The following is a 24,325-nucleotide window of genomic DNA, read 5'->3' on the forward strand; positions in this document are numbered from 1 at the left end:
GCCGATTTCTCACCTTCGGCAACATCCGGACATATCCGAGGACAAAACAGGAAGACAACACTGCACAAAAATCTAACCTGTCTTATGAGTCACTTTTCAAAATGGTTAATAGAAAGGGTGTATACCGACGTCTGATGGACTTTTAACATATTCAGGAGAATGTAGAAGCTTTTTACGTGTAATCGGTTTGGCATTTGTCCGCAAAAATGTCGAGATTTTTCCGATTCCTAAGCCGCCGCCGAACTGGCAGACGGCAGAAGCTTGGAGAACAAGCACCCATCAAAAAGAAGAATGCTATTACTTGTACGGTTATGTTATTGGATGCTACAGACTTCACATTAGATCTCTCCGTAAGTATTATTGAAATTAATATTTAGTTCAGTGTTAAAATTTAATTTCTTTTCGCCGTTGAATGCGACATTGTAAGTGGTAAACAGGTGGGTCTCTGCAGCGGTCAGGGTGTAGTCGAGGAGTGGATTACTTACTCTGTATATCATATATGATTCGTAGCCTTAAAGGTTTCATTTCCTTTGTAGTAGTGCAACAATTTCACAAATAATAACAACAGGTAATTGATTTCATGTGCATACTTTACACAAAGTAGGTTTTTTTTTACAAAGGCAGATTATTTTAAATGATGTACATATAGACAATACATACATAGTATTGTTATCTTTAATATGAAATTGAAGGTATAAGACAATAAGTAAGGTTCACATATTAATTATTTCTATGGTACAAGACCAATGATATACGTAATGTTATTCTCAATATCAAAGTAGAATTTGATAAATCAGTGGTTATATATAAATTATATACTTATTAATATTAATACTATCACATATATACTAATATAGCCCGAGTTTTCTCTGGCCCTGTCACCATGCCTGGTGTAGGGCCAGAGCGCACTACTACATGAAAACGTGGAATTATCCGACACCGTTTGGTGTCACTAAGAATTTGGTGCATATGCAATAAAATCGGGTGTGACATAACATATACCTTAAAGATATGGATAAATGAGATATTTATTAACCCCAGATCACCCATTTAGACCCATCTAGGTGTTTTAATCTGTCCGTATAGACCCTTGGTTTACGTTAGTCGGATAATTCCACGTTTTCATATAGTAGTGCGCTCTGGCCCTACACCAGACATGGTGACAGGCCCAGAGAAAACTCGGGCTAATACTAATAATATTGTTACAACTTCAAAGTCTAATCATCCTGCATCTTGATACATATCATGATGGAGGCATAAACCATATCATTACATCTTTTAGATGAGTGATATATAAGTGCTATTCTTTTAAAAATTGGAGTTTAAGAATAAGTGACCTGTTTGGTTGCACAACAGGGCCATGTCTAGTGTTATATTAAAAAAATAGGTATTTCTGGCTATTTTTTAAGTTAACACTAGACATGCCCCTGTGGCTGCACATACATAAGAATCATAAACAAGATACAGCTCCATAAATCATACATTACATTGTTTTCATTATGATTCTTATACCAAATCAGGATCAACTTTACTGCTACTGTATAAACCTATTACTGGATACAGTTAAAATACTGGGGACCATCTTACATACATACCTGGAAAAGGATATAAAGATGAGAGAGTTAATTATAGAAAGAGAAAAGATCAGCCATAGCTATGAGACAACATCTTTTCTCTGCTGTAAAACATTATGTGTACCCCAACTGTTTATTATTTGGGGGGGGGGGGGGGGGTTAACTAATTAAATTATTTTGAAGATGCATGATTCCATCCCTCATGGTGTACCCATGAATGATTGTGTTACTTTAACTTACTGACAACATGCTAGATATTTAGTCTTGAAACAACTTCTCATCTGTTTCAAACAAAATACTGGCAAAGGTAGCAGTGTACAGTAAAAATGCCAAATTCTGAAAAATATGGCACATGTTTTAGATATGTAAACATTGCCAGTTAACCTTACATATAACCTCTAATAAAGTATATATATTTGAAATCTGTACAACATTTGCAATTTTAATAGAGCTCTGAAGGATAAGTAAACTGATATTTTCTGTGATTTTTAGAGCTGTGAACACCATGGTAACAGCTTAAAAAATTCTCAAAAATTGCAAAATATTATGATATTTGACCCAAAATGGCACAATTCTCTACACAATTTTTTTCCTGAAACCTATTTAAAATTAAATATCTCTATCCCAAAGACAGAATTAATCTTGTTTGGACATATGTTGTAAATTAAGTTTTTCCGCTATCTTACCTTTTCTGTGGGCTGCCATTTTGCGCTGTAGGCAAAACTAAATTTCCTGTGTAAACACACGTTCGGAAAATCCGGATATTTAAAATCCGGAACCAATTTATTGATTTTTGTTTTAATAAATGTGAAGCCTGTATGTACTACTTCATACTGAATATACCAATTATAGTGTACATTTATTTTTTTCATTTTTTATGCATATCATAATACAGGAGTTATTTGCTTAACAAAAAAATTGCCCATGGCCAGGCTGTCTTACTGTGGTGTGCTACCTTATACATCACTTTTTTAAATTCTAATTTTACTAAAAACCCCATGAATGTCTAGAACATGTTCCGACGAACAAAATGACATATCCGGTTACCGTGTATCTTTAATAGTCACCGAGTATTGCTGATTTCCCTGAGAGGTGTATTTTGGCAACTTTTTCTCCCAATCCAGTAATAAGGGGAGGTAATTTTAAGGATGAAAACTCCCATAATTCTGTATATCTCTTGAATAAAGTTGTGTTTTGAGTTGAATGTGGTACTTTGAGTCTCTGTGCATGTAATCAAGCAAAAAATACTATACAACTATCAAATTTAGCCTTGTAATATGACGTCATAGTTACCATGACGTCATCAGTAACTATGACGTCATCAGATGGTATCTATGACGTCATAAATACTCAATGGTGTCATAATAAATAACCAAATTCCTTTCCAAACCTCAGCTTAGCAACACATGCAATATTCTAACTGATAAATCATGGCATGACATCCAAGATTTCAAAATGTCATGCCTATGACATCACAATCATCTGTTTCCACCCCGGTTATTCAGATATGTACCAATGATCATATGAAAGTGTCCGCTGATCCCATTTTATGCGGAAAATGCTATTTTTTCTGCTTTACCTAAGTGAATGACCATAATTGACAATATTGCATCAACCGTACACTCAAGCCATTGAAATTACATGCTTACCATTGTATAAATAAACTGAAAATAATGGTTTCACCAAATATTTCAAAAAATAACACTTACTGTAATAGTTTCCATGGATACGGGGTAATAAATCAGGTAAAACTAACCAGAATTCAGTCTATATGGTTTGTTAGATACCCAATAAGTTATATTGGGTTTGTTATAAAACATAGAATATCTTTTCAATTTACACTGACTCATTAACATTATGCTTAATTAACCCACCCTTAAAATGGGTAGATATGCGAGTTACCTCCCTTGATTCCTCTAATATGACAAGCCAGATAATAAACAAGTTTTAGATTGTTTTTATGCATTTTTGAGCAATAATGAATTAAAATGAAGCTTAATCAAGCATAATTAAGCACAATTTCCAAAAAATAACATTTTTCAGCCCTTATAAGGTAGCAGTGTACAGTAAAAATGCCAAATTCTGAAAAATATGGCACATGTTTTAGATATGTAAACATTGCCAGTTAACCTTACATATAACCTCTAATAAAGTATATATATTTGAAATCTGTACAACATTTGCAATTTTAATAGAGCTCTGAAGGATAAGTAAACTGATATTTTCTGTGATTTTTAGAGCTGTGAACACCATGGTAACAGCTTAAAAAATTCTCAAAAATTGCAAAATATTATGATATTTGACCCAAAATGGCACAATTCTCTACACAATTTTTTTCCTGAAACCTATTTAAAATTAAATATCTCTATCCCAAAGACAGAATTAATCTTGTTTGGACATATGTTGTAAATTAAGTTTTTCCGCTATCTTACCTTTTCTGTGGGCTGCCATTTTGCGCTGTAGGCAAAACTAAATTTCCTGTGTAAACACACGTTCGGAAAATCCGGATATTTAAAATCCGGAACCAATTTATTGATTTTTGTTTTAATAAATGTGAAGCCTGTATGTACTACTTCATACTGAATATACCAATTATAGTGTACATTTATTTTTTCATTTTTTATGCATATCATAATACAGGAGTTATTTGCTTAACAAAAAAATTGCCCATGGCCAGGCTGTCTTACTGTGGTGTGCTACCAAAGACCATTATACATTTAGTTTTATATAGAAGGATGTCATGTAAACTTAATTTTATTGATTTGTCAGATCCAAACCAATATTGTCAGCATTTGAAGCAAGTTAAATTATGAAATAAATCCCAAATGTTGTAATGCATACAGCTATATCATGTCACTTGTCACTACAGAAAATAACAAAAGAATTAGTTAACGTTGTAGTAAATCTAAAATTTGGAAATCTTACCACATTGCAACATGCTGTATATTCTTTTCTCCTCAAGTTTGACTTACATGGTCAGTTAATGGCAGCTTACCAAGGGCATGGGGGCAGTCATTTAGACAGGTGTGATGAGTGGATGGTACTACAGAGGGCGGGGGAGTGGGCAGTCATTTAGACAGGTGTGATGAGTGGATGGTACTACAGAGGGCGGGGGAGTGGGCAGTCATTTAGACAGGTGTGATGAGTGGATGGTACTACAGAGGGCTGGGGTAGGAGGGGGCAGTCATTTAGACTGGTGTGATGAGTGGATGGTACTACAGAGGGCGGGGGTAGGAGGGGGCAGTCATTTAGACTGGTGTGATGAGTGGATGGTACTACAGAGGGCTGGGAGGGGGGGCAGTCATTTAGACAGGTGTGATGAGTGGATGGTACTACAGAGGGCGGGGGTAGGAGGGGGCAGTCATTTAGACTGGTGTGATGAGTGGATGGTACTACAGAGGGCGGGGGAGTGGGCAGTCATTTAGACAGGTGTGATGAGTGGATGGTACTACAGAGGGCGGGGGTAGGAGGGGGCAGTCATTTAGACTGGTGTGATGAGTGGATGGTACTACAGAGGGCGGGGGTAGGAGGGGGCAGTCATTTAGACAGGTGAGATGAGTGGATGGTACTACAGAGGGCGGGGGAGGGGGGGGGCAGTCATTTAGACTGGTGTGATGAGTGGATGGTACTACAGAGGGCGGGGGTAGGAGGGGGCAGTCATTTAGACTGGTGTGATGAGTGGATGGTACTACAGAGGGCGGGGGTAGGAGGGGGCAGTCATTTAGACAGGTGTGATGAGTAGATGGTACTACAGAGGGCGGGGGAGTGGGCAGTCATTTAGACAGGTGTGATGAGTAGATGGTACTACAGAGGGCGGGGGTAGGAGGGGGCAGTCATTTAGACTGGTGTGATGAGTGGATGGTACTACAGAGGGCGGGGGTAGGAGGGGGCAGTCATTTAGACAGGTGTGATGAGTAGATGGTACTACAGAGGGCGGGGGAGTGGGCAGTCATTTAGACAGGTGTGATGAGTAGATGGTACTACAGAGGGCGGGGGTAGGAGGGGGCAGTCATTTAGACTGGTGTGATGAGTGGATGGTACTACAGAGGGCGGGGGTAGGAGGGGGCAGTCATTTAGACTGGTGTGATGAGTAGATGGTACTACAGAGGGCGGGGTAGGAGGGGGCAGTCATTTAGACAGGTGTGATGAGTGGATGGTACTACAGAGGGCGAGGGAGGGGGGGCAGTCATTTAGACAGGTGTGATGAGTGGATGGTACTACAGAGGGCGGGGGTAGGAGGGGGCAGTCATTTAGACTGGTGTGATGAGTGGATGGTACTACAGAGGGCGGGGGTAGGAGGGGGCAGTCATTTAGACAGGTGTGATGAGTGGATGGTACTACAGAGGGCGAGGGAGGGGGGGCAGTCATTTAGACAGGTGTGATGAGTGGATGGTACTACAGAGGGCGGGGGTAGGAGGGGGCAGTCATTTAGACAGGTGTGATGAGTGGATGGTACTACAGAGGGCGGGGGTAGGAGGGGGGCAGTCATTTAGACAGGTGTGATGAGTGGATGGTACTACAGAGGGCGGGGGTAGGAGGGGGCAGTCATTTAGACTGGTGTGATGAGTGGATGGTACTACAGAGGGTGGGGGTAGGAGGGGGCAGTCATTTAGACTGGTGTGATGAGTGGATGGTACTACAACAGATATATATAGTTGTTAGTTAGTTTGTTAGTTACTGGTTGAGTAAGTATATGATACAGGTAAACATCAGGGACAGCTATAGCTCGTCAACAGGTGTGATGAGTAGTGTCAATCACCTGATGGCCCAATATACACAGGCAGAACTAGAGGAGTAGGAGGTTGGATTACAATATATATGTCAATAATAGTAGATTGTCCTCCACAACAATTAAGCTTGTTTGCAGTGTTGTTTTTTATTCCTATTATCTGGACTTCTGTAGCCACAGGTATATCTGTGTATCACCTGTGATAAGGTGTTTATCATGGTATTATGTCCAGGCTATTTTATACAGGTGTAGTCTATATACCTGTGGTCAGTTGTGGTCAGACCTGTACTAATACCTGAGGTAACAGGTACCTGTATAACCGTTAGTGTTATTGTTACCGGCTGTTTACTGTAGTGTGTTATACCTACCTGTGTTCTACCTGAGACAATATAGGTAGGGATGTACAGGTAACATGACATTTACTCGTTAAGGTGAAGACACCACATTGACTTCATGGTTCTGCATAAGATGTAAGAGAGTTTGTAATTTGATGTGAAATGTGAGTCTGGTCACCCTAGTACAGTACAACAGTGAACTGATTATTATACTCTGTTCTGTAAAATCTCTGAATTGAAAGCTTGACATTCTGGTTTTATAGATCACTGTATGTTGTATTTACATACATAACATCAATTTTTATGGTGATGTATATTGAAAGTTGAAATTAGCATCGGACAATAAGATTTTAATGACTTCAAAATAAAGAATATCTTTTAATATTTGATGTGTTAAGTTTATATTTCCGACTGATGGATAGTGTCAGTTTTATCCGATACATTAATGTACCTGTCATGTTGGAGACAAATCAATTAGACATGTACAGTACGTTATAGGCTTTCTCTCGTGTTATCAGTGCTAACGTCAGTGTTTTTCTGGCCAATGTGAGAAACAGCTGGTATCTATATACTGTGTGGGATTTTGGGGAGAAGAAATTGTCATGTGAAAATATAAAATTTGAGCAAGTATTGATTTTTTCATACATATCTATATATGTCAGGTAACATATAGCTAATAGACTACTGAATTGCATGTCTTCATATAACATTGCAGAGTTTGGGGGATTTTGATGACTTTATTGGGATAAATTAATAATTTACACTGTTAGAAGTTTAATTTGTTGAGCATAAATTAGGCGTATATGTACAAATATTGAACAATTTGTAATTTGCTGGTTGAAATGTATACTGTCAAGTTTTAACATGTAAATGCTACATTGAGAACAGTTTTTTTTTGTACAGTTTTGTGAAGTGAGACATCTGGATCCTTCTGTAATGATTTATACACCAGTTGATATTGAAGAATATGTTTGGTGTTTCCATACGGGATCAGAAAGTAGTTACACTGACTATTGGGCTAATATAAATGATATGACCCTAGATTGTTGTAAACCTTTCTATAATGTGACAATTTGTGTTCCATCTGACTGCAGAAGTCAAGCTTTAAAATGATTGTCTGCAGTATGTCACAGCCACATGGTGGAGAGTCGACATTTAAAGTTTGTAACATATATTCTATAACCATAAATCATGGAGACCCTGTGTGAGAGTACATGCTCTAACAGTTCCGTGGCCAGGGCAGCCATTACAACGCCTGTGTTACACCTGTCAGACCTGATGTATAGACATGTATATTTTTTGATGAGCCTGTTATCAAAGAAATGTATTTATTTGGCTCTTAGAATTTAATTTTTTTTTAATGGTCTAGTACCTGATTTTTTACCAATATCTTTTAGAGTCCGTTGAACTATTCAATAGGTTATAAAATACCTAAATAATGTTTACAAATTTAACAAGATACAGTTTGTGCTTGGGTTTGTGACCATAATCTTTTTTTTTCAGTATATGTTCTGAAATCATTTCATTTAAGTATCCTGTTTTGTTAAAGTTGTTGATATTTGTCAGTTGAACTAATTCTGTTTCCCTCAGAGATGATGACTACACTTAGCAGTATAACATAATGATTGAATTTTAAAAAAATGTAACTTTCAGTAGCTTGAATGAATTTTTAAGATTTTGTAGGAGGGGGCTTCAAGTGTTATTTTACTTTGTTGGATTTTTCCTTTGTGTGTAACAGTTATGTTTTGGTTTGTGATGTGGAATTAAGGGTAGATATAGGTGAGAACATCAATGTCAGTATCTCAAGTGAAATCCTTGCCATAAATTGTGCGTTGTTTACATTTATTATATGTTATCAGGCACCACATATTTTAACTACAAAAACTACATATAAAAACACATGTAGTTCTAGAGTATACGTAAATATCTTTCTGAATTCACTCCGAGACTTTTAGAATACAGTACCTGATCATGACCAGGGCTGATTGGTACCGACAGCCTATATATACATGTACGGTGTACCTGTGTCAGTGTGTGTGGGAACTGCCACTAATGTTACAGTGTACCTAGTCATTCATAAACTTGATTACCAGTCAGGCTCACATTCAATGTTATCTTGGATATGTGATATCCCTTCATTAAATATCCATGTTCGTTAAAACTATTAATTCAGTTTAAAAAGTTAAATCTTGTTAAATTAAAATGGTTACATGCTACCTATAGCTGACACTTTATTATATATTGTATTTGATTTATCTCCCTCTTGCATTGGCATTGTCTAGTTATCTGAAACACATGTACATTTATAGCTGTCATTTTATAGATTTGTGTGTATCATTTTTATATGATTTCATGAGTCCAAGGTATAACATAGATGCAGTGGTTACTGTGGAACTCTTTTGAACAGAACGATATAGGTAGTGCTGAGGTATGTGTTACATACACCGTTATATAAGGCATATCTTACTTGTTGGCATATGTCTCGGAGAGCAGGTATACGTACCTTTCAACATAAAAAATTAAATTTATGAAGATTTGAAAGTAAAGTTTAAAAATCTAGTGAAATATGTATCTATAGACATGAAAATATGTGATATATATTGTTTCCATGATGGTGTGAAATCTGGTTTCCTGGAGGTTTTATTTTTGTTTACCAGCATGTCGCGATAAATTTATTCTTTCTGGTGAATTTGTTGGTTTACGATATCTCGACCTTGACCTCCACATATTTTATATGTTACTCAGGGACGATGTATACCGTACATATGTATATGGTGTAAAAACTCAATCCACTTCTTTGTAGAAATGCATACATTACTCAGCTTGTTACACATAAATTACATTTGTACTTTGACGTTATATGTAAATTTAATATGCTATTCAAGTAGATATAATCTTCCATGTTCAATGATACACCTCTGGCTAAATTTTAAGTAAATGTCAGATATTTTCGAGAATGTAAAATAAAAGATGTAAGTTGCATTTTACATATTTACTTTTACTCTACAAACATGATTTCTTTTCTTTATGAATATAAAGAATGCTGATTAACAAAAACCTGAACAAATTATAATGATTGACAAGTTCTGGTAGCTTTTGTAAACAAAAAAAATACAATTAATGCATTGATCAAAATTTCTCAGGCTTTTGGTCAAGGTAATTTTTTACATGGATTAACATGACGAGAACATGTCATTGAAGTGTTACACAGCTGAAGCGCATCATAATGATAAAAGTATAGTTCTAAGGGAACGAGCCCTGACACCACAGACATGACACCTGTAGCCTCCAGCCTGGTAATGTTGTACCTGGCGGTATTGGTTTCAGGTAACTGGCCATGAAATGTTAACAATGGATCGTTCTACTATATAAACCTCAAGGCAACAGGAAAATATGTTTTCATTGCACACAGGAAAGCAATTTGTTTTCATTCCAAATCATAATACGATTTGAGCTGCTGACTCAATTGAATTACTGTATGAAAATAAAACTTTCCCTCACATGATAATATTTACAGTGCTATTTGTTGATTTGTTTGATGAGATGGATTCATCGTCGTTTATAAGAGTTAGTTACATTGTTTAATTTGTATGACCATGCAAGTCCAACTCTTAGACGGCCGGCAGAAGTATAGCCATGTAAAAAGTTTGGACTTTCCCTCCGATATAGAATATGTGTAGCTATAAAAATTAGGCAGGTCATTGTAACATGGATTTGACTGATGATGTCAACAGCAGTGACATAATATATAATTATCACACCTTGTGGTGTCTCCACAGGCTGACAATGGGGTTTTATTTACCGTTCCGGAGTGTAAAATCAAATGGATTCAGACTTCCGATTTTTTCCATATGTGAATTAATGTACTTGTTAAGCCCAGTCTACATGAATATGCAGGTATAACTTGCTCAGGTATGATGTAATTTTACCTGTAGATAAATCAATTTGACAGGTTATTACATCCAATCAACAGGTGGGCATTGGCAGGAGAGTGTTGTAGTATACTGGTAATTGGCTGTGGTAATTGAATGAGTAGGTAATTATCAATAGGTGATTCACAGGTCAGGGACAGAAATAACATATAGTAATACTTGTTATCTATTGTACAAAAAGTAGAATGTTTGTCTGTTGGGGGCTAAAATTAAATGCCCCATCCCCCCAGTCACAAAGTCATCAGGGCATACCTGACATGGACTGGCCACAAGTAATGAAGGATTGCCCAGTTAAATTCTAATACATGTACTACTCCTCCTAGTTCGAAACTTACAGGCATACCTATTAGACCAAAATGATTAATTAAAGCTCAGTATAAATTATAATATTTTGATATTCTAGAGACAGCTAGGGGATCAATCTAAAAGAAGTATCACAGTAATTACTAATTGTATCAGTATCTCAATAATAATATTTTTATTTCCATGTATTTTGTTCCCTTCATTTCTGTCATTTCACCATAATTTTATGTAGTGTAAATTCCCTGTATTCCCATCTCTTTATACATTAAATGTATAGTAGTAGGTCTCACAATCATAATGTGCACAACTATCAGATCAAGGGACATATAACTACAATTAATCTATTTAATATGTTATGTTCAATTTAACATAAAATGTTAATTAGATTGTTTTAGATGTTTGCTTGGTTAGTACAGTAACCCAGTTATCATCATCATCATCATCATCATCATCATACTTTATTTCCTCCGGTTGGAGATTTTAAATACAAGGAAATCGACATAAAAAAGGTAAATGAACAGAGGAATTAGAAGAAAACGCGAAAAAAAATATGTATATACATCGAGATGCAAGCGCGGCATTGAAAGAGATTTTCATGTCCGCGCGAAACAGTTACGTTGGGTTAAGTCAAGACATTACAACAGACATCGCGTAACACGAGCGACAAATCGAACAGATTTCATGAGGAATTGTTCATAGTCTGTATCGTCAATGAAGGGAATTCCTGTATTGGCTCCTAATATATAAAACTTGTCGTGTCCAAAGCTTTTACTATACATACTTAATGAAGGTTGTTCTTTTGAATCTTTTTTGAGACATCATTAAGTGAACAGTACTATTTTACCTTGACAGCTAGCTTAGAGAACTGTGTACCAAAGGGTATATATATTCTCACCAGTAAAATGTAAAATGCCAGCTCGGAGAGCTGAATACATAGACTGGGAAAAATACCTAGTGAGAGGTGTCAGATGATGAGATAACACTGTCCAAACTCTAACTATGATTTCTGTAAATAGGGGCTGAACTATTAGACTGAAACTTTTCGTATCAGGTTTTTTGTGGAAGAAAAGTTCCAGCTGTGCTGTTATAGATATACATGGTATTGTACTAGGACAAACAAGCTATATATTAGAAACCAGATCTTGTATACCTTAAATCTGGATATTGTATCTGAACTATTATAACAGAATCGGGTTCTTTATCCTTACAGTACCATTATAATATCCCTACAGTAACATTATAATATCCCTACAGTACCATTATAATATCCCTACAGTACCATTATAATATCCTTACATTACCATTATAATATCCCTACAGTACCATTATAATATCCCTACAGTACCATTATAATATCCTTACATTACCATTGTAATATCCTTACAGTACCATTATAATATCCTTACATTACCATTATAATATCCTTACAGTACCATTATAATATCCTTACATTACCATTATAATATCCTTACATTACCATTATAATATCCTTACATTAACATTATAATATCCTTACATTAACATTATAATATCCCTACAGTACCATTATAATATCCTTACATTACCATTATAATATCCTTACATTACCATTATAATATCCTTACAGTACCATTATAATACCCTTACATTACCATTATAATATCCTTACAGTACCATTATAATATCCTTACAGTACCATTATAATATCCTTACAGTACCATTATAACATCCTTACAGTACCATTATAATATCCTTACATTAACATTATAATATCCTTACATTAACATTATAATATCCTTACATTACCATTATAATATCCTTACATTACCATTATAATATCCTTACATAAACATTATAATATCCTTACATTAACATTATAATATCCTTACAGTACCATTATAATATCCTTACAGTACCATTATAATATCCTTACATTACCATTATAATATCCCTACAGTACCATTATAATATCCTTACAGTACCATTATAATATCCTTACATTACCATTATAATATCCTTACATTAACATTATAATATCCCTACAGTACCATTATAATATCCTTACAGTACCATTATAATATCCTTACAGTACCATTATAATATCCTTACATTACCATTATAATATCCTTACATTACCATTATAATATCCCTACAGTACCATTATAATATCCTTACATTACCATTATAATATCCCTACAGTAACATTATAATATCCTTACATTACCATTATAATATCCTTACATTACCATTATAATATCCTTACAATACCATTATAATATCCTTACAGTACCATTATAATATCCTTACAGTACCATTATAATATCCTTACAGTACCATTATAATATCCTTACATTACCATTATAATATCCTTACAGTACCATTATAATATCCTTACAGTACCATTATAATATCCTTACATTACCATTATAATATCCTTACATTAACATTATAATATCCTTACATTACCATTATAATATCCCTACAGTACCATTATAATATCCTTACAGTACCATTATAATATCCTTACATTACCATTATAATATCCCTACAGTACCATTATAATATCCTTACATTACCATTATAATATCCCTACAGTAACATTATAATATCCCTACAGTACCATTATAATATCCTTACAGTACCATTATAATATCCTTACATTACCATTATGATATCCTTACATTACCATTATAATATCCTTACATTATCATTATAATATCCTTACATTACCATTATAATATCCTTACAGTACCATTATAATATCCTTACATTAACATTATAATATCCTTACATTACCATTATAATATCCTTACATTAACATAATATCCTTACAGTACCATTATAATATCCTTACAGTACCATTATAATATCCTTACAGTACCATTATAATATCCTTACATTACCATTATAATATCCTTACAGTACCATTATAATATCCTTACATTACCATTATAATATCCTTACATTACCATTATGATATCCTTACAGTACCATTATAATATCCTTACATTACTTTATTAGCTCACCTGCCCGAAGGGCAAGTGAGCTTATGCCGTGGCGCGGCGTCCGTCGTCCGTCCGTCGTCCGTCCGGCCGTCTGGCCGTCCGGCCGTCCGGCCGTCCGTCCGGCGTCAACTTTTCCATTCAAGCAACTTCTTCTCAATAACCAAAAGGCCCAGAGACCTAATATTGGGCCTGTAGCATGCTGGGGTGAAGGGCTACCAAGTTTGTTCAAATGAATAACGTTGACCTTCATTCAAGGTCACAGGAGTCAAAAAGGCTAAAATCTTTGAACGACTTCTTCTCAATAACCAAGAGGCCCAGGGAGTTGATATTTGGCCTGTAGCATGCTGGGTTGAAGGGCTACCAAGTTTGTTCAAATGAATGACCTTGACCTTCATTCAAGGTCACAGGAGTCAAAAAGGCTAAAATGTTTAAACGACTTCTTCTCAATAACCAACAGATCCAGAGACCTAATATTTGGCCTGCAGCATGCTAGGGTGAAGGGCTCCCAAGTTTGTTCAAATGAATGACCTTGACCTTCATTCAAGGTCACAGGAGTCAAAAAGGCTAAAATCTTTAAATGACTTCTTCTCAATAACCAAGAGGCCCAGGGAGTTGATATTGGGTCTGTAGCATGCTGGGGTAAAGGGCTACCAAGTTTGTTGAAATGAATGACCTTGACCTTCATTCAAGGTCACAGGAGTCAAAAAGGCTAAAATCTTTAAACAACTTCTTCTCAATAACCAAGAGTCCCAGAGACCTAATATTTGGCCTGTAGCATGCTGGGGTGAAGGGCTCCCAAGTTTGTTCAAATGAATGACCTTGCTCTTCATTCAAGGTCACAGGAGTCAAAAAGGCTGAAATCTTTAAACGACTTCTTCTCAATAACCAAGAGGCCCAGGGAGTTGATATTGGGTCTGTAGCATGCTGGGGTAAAGGGCTACCAAGTTTGTTCAAATGAATGACCTTGATCTTTATTCAAGGTCACAGGAGTCAAAAAGGCTAAAATCTTTAAACGACTTCTTCTCAATAACCAACAGTCCCAGGGAGTTGATATTGGGTCTGTAGCATGCTGGGGTGAAGGGCTACCTAGTTTGTTCAAATGAATGACCTTGACCTTCATTCAATGTCACAGGGACCAAACAGGCTAAAATCTTTAAACGACTTCTTCTCAATAACCAAGAGTCCCAGGGAGTTGATATTGGGTTTGTAGCATGCTGCGGTAAAGGGCTACCAAATTTGTTCAAATGAATGACCTTGACCTTCATTCAAGGTCAGAGGAGTCAAAAAGGCTAAAATATTTAAACAACTTCTTCTCAATAACCAACAGTCCCAGAGACCTAATATTTGGCCTGTAGCAGGCTGGGGTAAAGGGCTACCAAGTTTGTTGAAATGAATGACCTTGACCTTCATTCAAGGTCACTGGAGTCAAAAAGGCTAACATTTTAAAACGACTTCTTCTCAATAACCAAGAGTCCCAGGGAATTTATATTGGGTCTGTAGCATGCTGCGGTAAAGGGTTACCAAGTTTGTTCAATTGAATGACCTTGACCTTCATTCAAGGTCACAGCGGTCAAAAAGGCTAAAATTTTTAACAACTTCTTCTCAATTACCAACAGTCCCAGAGACCTAATATTTGGCCTGTAACATGCTGGGGTGAAGGGCTCGCAAGTTTGTTCAAATGAATGACCTTGATCTTCATTCAAGGTCACAGGAGTCAAAAATGCTAAAATCTTTAAACGACTTCTTCTCAATAACCAAGAGTCCCAGGGAGTTGATATTAGGTCTGTAGCATGCTTGGGTAAAGGGCTACCAAGTTTGTTGAAATGAATGACCTTGACCTTCATTCAAGGTCACAGGAGTCAAAAAGGCTAAAATCTTGAAACGACTTCTTCTCAATAACCAAGAGTCCCATGGAGTTAATATTGGGTCTGTAGCATGCTGGGGTAAAGGGCTACCAAGTTTGTTCAAATGAATGACCCTGACTCGCATTCAAGGTCACGTCAATCAAGTATGCCTAAATCTTTGAATGACTTTTAGTGAAAAGCCAAAGTGCAGAGAGACATTATTATATTGGTCCTGTAGCATGCTTTCAAATAACTGCAGGATCCATATATGAAAAGATCACTGCATTGCAGGTGAGCGATTTGGGCCCATTGGGCCCTTGTAATATTCTTACATTACCATTATAATATCCTTACATTACCATTATAATATCCTTACAGTACCATTATAATATCCTTACATTACCATTATAATATCCTTACATTACCATTATGATATCCTTACAGTACCATTATAATATCCTTACATTACTTTATAATATTCTTACATTACCATTATAATATCCTTACATTACCATTATAATATCCTTACAGTACCATTATAATATCCTTACATTACCATTATAATATCCTTACATTACCATTATGATATCCTTACAGTACCATTATAATATCCTTACATTACTTTATAATATTCTTACATTACCATTATAATATCCTTACATTACCATTATAATATCCTTACAGTACCATTATAATATCCTTACAGTACCATTATAATATCCTTACAGTACCATTATAATATCCTTACATTAACATTATAATATCCTTACATTACCATTATAATATCCTTACAGTACCATTATAATATCCTTACATTACCATTATAATATCCTTACATTACTTTATAATATCCTTACATTACCATTATAATATCCTTACAGTACCATTATAATATCCTTACAGTACCATTATAATATCCTTACATTAACATTATAATATCCTTACATTACCATTATAATATCCTTACAGTACCATTATAATATCCTTACATTACCATTATAATATCCTTACATTACTTTATAATATTCTTACATTACCATTATAATATCCTTACATTACCATTATAATATCCTTACAGTACCATTATAATATCCTTACAGTACCATTATAATATCCTTACATTAACATTATAATATCCTTACATTACCATTATAATATCCTTACAGTACCATTATAATATCCTTACATTACCATTATAATATCCTTACATTACCATTATAATATCCTTACATTACCATTATGATATCCTTACAGTACCATTATAATATCCTTACAGTACCATTATAATAACAGAACTGGACAAAAGTATTCACACGACTACTTTGTCTTTAAGCCATATACTTGCTTACAAGGGTGATTAAAAATGATGAATACAAAGGTATGAGCACTCTCATCACATTCTCAGGTATTCAGAGAACAGTATATATAACCCAACAAAACACTTCACAGTTTTTTTCCAAGAAAGTATACCAATAATATCAATTTTGATTTTTCTAATTGATTAATTAACACAAGTTGATACACCTTTTGATAAAAACTGATAAATTGCTGGTACATACATATTTAGTCAGTTATGCTGGTACTTTAAGGTGATGGATGATTGGGTCAAAATGGGAGGGAAGGAGGATAGAGTGGAAGGTAATGAAATACGGTTGGGAAGGTCACAGCCTCATGAAACATGAATGATATATTAAACCTCATATCATTATTAGAATGTCTATAGGGAAAATGAAAGTTTGGTCGTAAACTGTATTTAAATGTGAATTAAAAACCGTTTGATATATAATTAGGTATAGAGGCTGTTAGTTTGTTATATAATTAGGTATAGAGGTTGTGAGTGGTGCCAGGAGTGCCAAACTCGAGAGTCTTATCTAGTGTAACGTGGACAAGGTATACAAATCCTTGTTTGTCTAGTCGTGTAGTTGTAGACAGGGCGGTGTGTACACTACTCCCCCCTACTCCTCCACGATACACTATCACCTGTGGTATTTCATTGACACACATCTCTATCTTCTGGTTGCCTGTAGCGTACCTGTTGCCTACTTAAGGCTGTATGCTATATATCTGGTACTTCATAGTCATACACTAGCAGATCTCTCAAAATATTTTATCAATAGCATATATTGAGAATCCCTTAACATTTTCATATTTACACATATCATAGTATCACAACAACAAGTTAGCATTACTACCTGCAGGGTTAAAGCTCTATAAGTATGTAGGTTCTGAGTATTATAGTCTGTACAAGATGTTAGGAATTTGATAAGACATTTAAAGCCAGCTTATGTTACAGGTCAGAATGTAGGTCACTCATAAGTAATCATGCATGATAAACTGGATATTATATACAATACTAGATTTGTATACTCAAATGAATGTCAATAAAAATTATATCTATTCTAATATTCTCAGAAAAATGTCTTGACTCATATGCAGTATTGCTGTAGAATCCTTTTTGCTTCGGAGAGAAACTTTCAATAAGAAAAACCATTCATGGTGGATATAATATCTACTTACGTAGATGTAGATTTTTTTTTATTGGTTTCCAAACTGAGAAAAGGCATAATTCCCAGATATGGACCTGCCACACAATGATCTTACTATACAATACTGTAAATAATTAAGTCCTTTCCTGCAGTGTGTAGATAGCAGCTATTGCAGAGTATCATTCTGAGACAAGCTTGGGGACAATCAAAAGCAATCAAAATAGTTTTGGTCGATCATAATGTCCATCATCACCTTCCTCATCGTCCGTCATCACCTTCCTCATTGTCCATCATTACCTTCCTCATCATCTGTCATCACCTTCCTCATTGTCTGTCATCACCTTCCTCATCGTCTTTCATCACCTTCCTCATCGTCCGTCATCACCTTCCTCATCGTCAGTCATCACCTTCCTCATCGTCTGCCATCACCTTCCTCATCGTCTGTCATCACCTTCCTTATTGTCTGTCCTCACATTCCTCTTTGTCCGTCATCACCTTCCTCATCGTCTATCATCACCTTCCTCATCGTCTGTCATCACCTTCCTCATCCTCTGTCATCACCTTCCTCATTGTCTGTCATCACCTACCTCATCGTCTATCATCACCTTCCTCATCATCTGTCATCACCTTCCTCATCCTCTGTCATCACCTTCCTCATCCTCTGTCATCACCTTCCTCATCATCTATCATCACCATCCTCATCGTCTGTCATCAACTTCCTCATCGTCCGTCATCACCTTCCTCAAAATGATATCAGTGGTTATTGGACATTTAGCAACTCGCCAATGTCTTTCTCAACTCCCTGGGGAGCATAAGGTCGGAGCTGCCATTTCAGTGATACCAGCTTACACCTGACATTTCTCGCACTGCCCTACCACGTACTCATTTACAACTGTGTCAACTGGAACACAACAGAGTAAAGTATCTCGTCCAAGGATAAAATGCATTACCCATACTGGGACTCAAACTAGCAACCCTTCAGTCACTACCCATACTGGGACTCAAACTAGCAACCCTTCAGTCACTACCCATACTGGGACTAGACACCCTTCAGTCACTACCCATACTGGGACTAGAAACTAGCAACCCTTCAGTCACTACCCATACTGGGACTAGAAACTAGCAACCCTTCAGTCACTACCCATACTGGGACTCAAACTAGCAATCCTTCAGTCACTACCCATACTGGGACTCAAACTAGCAACCCTTCAGTCACTACCCATACTGGGACTAGAAACTAGCAACCCTTCAGTCACTACCCATACTGGGACTAGAAACTAGCAACCCTTCAGTCACTACCCATACTGGGACTAGACACCCTTCAGTCACTACCCATACTGGGACTAGACACCCTTCAGTCACTACCCATACTGGGACTAGACACCCTTCAGTCACTACCCATACTGGGACTCAAAACTAGCAACCTTTCAATCACATAGTTATTTGTCATACAACTTGGTCACCCTGCCCTGCCTCCTTGTCCTACAACTTGGCCACCCTGCCCTGCCTTCTTGTCCTACAACTTTGCCACCCTGCCCTGCCTCCTTGTCCTACAACTTGGCCACCCTGCCCTGCCTCCTTGTCCTACAACTTGGCCACCCTGCCCTGCCTCCTTGTCCTACAACTTGGCCACCCTGCCCTGCCTCCTTGTCCTACAACTTGGCCACCCTGCCCTGCCTCCTTGTCCTACAACTTGGCCACCCTGCCCTGCCTCCTTGTCCTACAACTTGGCCACCCTGCCCTGCCTCCTTGTCCTACAACTTGGCCACCCTGCCCTGCCTCCTTGTCCTACAACTTGGCCACCCTGGCCTGCCTCCTTGTCCTACAACTTGGCCACCCTGCCCTGCCTCCTTGTCCTACAACTTGGCCACCCTGCCCTGCCTCCTTGTCCTACAACTTGGCCACCCTGCCCTGCCTCCTTGTCCTACAACTTGGCCACCCTGGCCTGCCTCCTTGTCCTACAACTTGGCCACCCTGCCCTGCCTCCTTGTCCTACAACTTGGTCACCCTGCCCTGCCTCTTGTCCTACAACTTGGCCACCCTGCCCTGCCTCCTTGTCCTACAACTAGGCCACCCTGGCCTGCCTCCTTGTCCTACAACTTGGCCACCCTGCCCTGCCTTCTTGTCCTACAACTTGGCCACCCTGCCCTGCCTTCTTGTCCTACAACTTGGTCACCCTGCCCTGCCTCCTTGTCCTACAACTTGGTCACCCTGGCCTGCCTCCTTGTCCTACAACTTGGTCACCCTGCCCTGCCTCCTTGTCTTACAACTTTGCCACCCTGCCCTGCCTTCTTGTCCTACAACTTGGCCACCCTGGCCTGCCTCCTTGTCCTACAACTTGGCCACCCTGCCCTGCCTCCTTGTCCTACAACTTGGTCACCCTGCCCTGCCTCCTTGTCCTACAACTTGGTCACCCTGCCCTGCCTCCTTGTCCTACAACTTGGCCACCCTGCCCTGCCTCCTTGTCCTACAACTTGGCCACCCTGCCCTGCCTCCTTGTCCTACAACTTGGCCACCCTGCCCTGCCTCCTTGTCCTACAACTTGGCCACCCTGGCCTGCCTCCTTGTCCTACAACTTGGTCACCCTGCCCTGCCTCCTTGTCCTACAACTTGGCCACCCTGCCCTGCCTCCTTGTCCTACAACTTGGCCACCCTGGCCTGCCTCCTTGTCCTACAACTTGGCCACCCTGCCCTGCCTCCTTGTCCTACAACTTGGCCACCCTGGCCTGCCTCCTTGTCCTACAACTTGGTCACCCTGGCCTGCCTCCTTGTCCTACAACTTGGCCACCCTGGCCTGCCTCCTTGTCCTACAACTTGGCCACCCTGGCCTGCCTCCTTGTCCTACAACTTGGCCACCCTGCCCTGCCTCCTTGTCCTACAATTTGGCCACCCTGGCCTGCCTCCTTGTCCTACAACTTGGCCACCCTGGCCTGCCTCTATGCTAACCAACATAGCATGCACAGGAAATTTAGTCTTGAGAGCATCATTTGGAGATGAGATTAAATACAAGAAAAACAAATGAGGATAGTTTCTAGTGTGGGGGGGGGGGGGGAGGGGGGGGAGATCAAATTTCACCATGATCACACTACAAAAATGTAGGTCAGATTTGTCTCAACATTCTTGAATTCTTTTTTGCTGCTGATCATGTGTCTTAGTTCTCAGTGTATCCTAAATGAAGTTTTATTTGAATGGGAAAATAAAGCTAACCAGTCGGCCATCAGATGTGTACTCTTTTTAAATTTACTCGGGGTAGATCTAGAGAGGTACATGTTTTAGGTTTGTAAAATCTTAGTTACAGATAGGTATCAGGTCGAGACTTAAATCATTGTAATCTTGTGTACAACTCACACCAGTCAGACAGACACAATGGGAGAGATCTAGGGGCATTCTCGGTCTTGTTTGTACAGAACTTGGGATGTAACACACCGGTATTTGTAGTTACAGGGTGAGAAGGTGTGAATGATAGTATATACACATACAGGTGTATACTTGGCGCCAGAGACGACACACACCTACTTTACATTTATAGTCACACTTGTCAGACGCGACCTTGTACATTTTTGCTATATACACATGTAACTTGAAAAGACACTCCCTTTCGAATTTGCTAAATAAATTGGTAGCAAAAAAAGACATCTCCAGATCTAGACTGCTTAGATATTGATAAGAAAGTACTCCTATAGATGTAGATCCCTATAGATGTAGATACCTATAGATGTAGACTCATATAGGTCTGGACCCCTATAGATGTAGACCCCTATAGATGTAGACCCCTATAGATGTAGATCCCTATAGGTCTGGACCCCTATAGATGTAGACCCCTATAGGTCTAGACCCCTATAGATGTAGACCCCTATAGATGTAGATCCCTATAGATGTAGATCCCTATAGATGTAGACCCCTATAGATGTAGACCCCTATAGGTCTGGACCCCTATATATGTAGACCCCTATAGATGTAGACCCCTATAGATGTAGATCCCTATAGGTCTGGACCCCTATAGATGTAGACCCCTATAGAAGTAGACCCCTATAGATGTAGACCCCTATAGATGTAGACCCCTATAGGTCTGGACCCATCTATAGATGTAGACCCCTATAGATGTAGATCCCTATAGGTCTGGACCCCTATAGATGTAGATCCCTATAGATGTAGATCCCTATAGATGTAGACCCCTATAGATGTAGACCCCTATAGATGTAGATCCCTATAGATGTAGATCCCTATAGATGTAGACCCCTATAGATGTAGACCCCTATAGGTCTGGACCCCTATATATGTAGACCCCTATAGATGTAGACCCCTATAGAAGTAGACCCCTATAGATGTAGACCCCTATAGATGTAGACCCCTATAGGTCTGGACCCATCTATAGATGTAGACCCCTATAGATGTAGATCCCTATAGGTCTGGACCCCTATAGATGTAGACCCCTATAGAAGTAGACCCCTATAGATGTAGACCCCTATAGATGTAGACCCCTATAGAGGTAGACCCCTATAGATGTAGACCCCTATAGATGTAGATCCCTATAGATGTAGACCCCTATAGATGTAGATCCCTATAGATGTAGACCCCTATAGATGTAGACCCCTATAGATGTAGATCCCTATAGATGTAGACCCCTATAGGTCTGGACCCCTATAGATGTAGATCCCTATAGAGGTAGACCCCTATAGATGAAGACCCGTATAGATGTAGACCCCTATAGATGTAGACCCCTATAGATGTAGATCCCTATAGATGTAGACCCCTATAGAGGTAGATCCCTATATATGTAGACCCGTATAGATGTAGACCCCTATAGGTCTGGACCCCTATAGATGTAGATACCTATAGATGTAGATCCCTATAGATGTAGACCCCTATAGAGGTAGATCCCTATAGATGTAGACCCCTATAGATGTAGACCCCTATAGGTCTGGACCCCTATATATGTAGATCCCTATAGATGTAGACCCCTATAGATGTAGACCCCTATAGATGTAGACCCCTATAGGTCTGGACCCCTATAGATGTAGATACCTATAGATGTAGACCCCTATAGGTCTGGACCCCTATAGATGTAGATCCCTATAGATGTAGACCCCTATAGATGTAGACCCCTATAGGTCTGGACCCCTATAGATGTAGATCCCTATAGATGTAGACCCCTATAGGTCTGGACCCCTATAGATGTAGATCCCTATAGATGTAGACCCCTATAGATGTAGATCCCTATAGATGTAGACCCCTATAGATGTAGACCCCTATAGATGTAGACTCTATAGATGTAGATCCCTATAGATGTAGATCCCTATAGATGTAGACCCCTATAGATGTAGACCCCTATAGATGTAGACCCATATAGAGGTAGACCCCTATAGAGGTAGATCCCTATAGATGTAGATCCCTATAGATGTAGACCCCTATAGAGGTAGATCCCTATAGGTCTGGACCCCTATAGATGTAGATCCCTATAGATGTAGACCCCTATAGATGTAGACTCTATAGATGTAGATCCCTATAGATGTAGATCCCTATAGATGTAGACCCCTATAGATGTAGACCCCTATAGATGTAGATCCCTATAGAGGTAGATCCCTATAGGTCTGGACCCCTATAGATGTAGATCCCTATAGATATAGACCCCTATAGGTCTGGACCCCTATAGATGTAGACCCCTATAGGTCTGGACCCCTATAGATGTAGATACCTATAGATGTAGACCCCTATAGATGTAGACCCCTATAGATGTAGACCCCTATAGATGTAGACCCCTATAGATGTAGACCCCTATAGGTCTGGACCCCTATAGATGTAGATCCCTATAGGTCTGGACCCCTATAGATGTAGACCCCTATAGAAGTAGACCCCTATAGATGTAGACCCCTATAGATGTAGACCCCTATAGATGTAGACCCCTATAGAGGTAGATCCCTATAGATGTAGACCCGTATAGATGTAGACCCCTATAGGTCTGGACCCCTATATATGTAGATACCTATAGATGTAGATCCCTATAGATGTAGACCCCTATAGATGTAGACCCCTATAGAGGTAGATCCCTATAGGTCTGGACCCCTATAGATGTAGATCCCTATAGATGTAGACCCCTATAGGTCTGGACCCCTATAGATGTAGATACCTATAGATGTA

At 38.4% G+C, this 24,325-nt stretch overlaps 1 protein-coding gene across 8 annotated transcripts in view; it reads left to right on the forward strand.

Moving 5' to 3' along the window:
• Positions 1-43: 43 nt before the first annotated feature.
• Positions 44-24,325, forward strand: part of LOC117343560 (band 4.1-like protein 5) — a 78,542-nt gene continuing 54,260 nt past the window's right edge. For 4 of the 8 annotated variants that reach the window (XM_033905974.1, XM_033905976.1, XM_033905975.1 and 1 more), the window contains exon 1: positions 49-350. In XM_033905974.1, coding sequence (XP_033761865.1) covers positions 207-350 — 144 coding nt within the window. In that variant the 5' untranslated portion in view covers positions 49-206. Of the gene's footprint in view, positions 351-24,325 lie in introns of all 8 variants that reach the window. The other 4 variants (XM_033905980.1, XM_033905981.1, XM_033905979.1 and 1 more) reach the window with 2 other exon arrangements.

Source organism: Pecten maximus, chromosome 15 (genome assembly GCF_902652985.1).
Source record: "Pecten maximus chromosome 15, xPecMax1.1, whole genome shotgun sequence".
NCBI classification, from domain to species: Eukaryota; Metazoa; Mollusca; class Bivalvia; order Pectinida; family Pectinidae; genus Pecten; species Pecten maximus.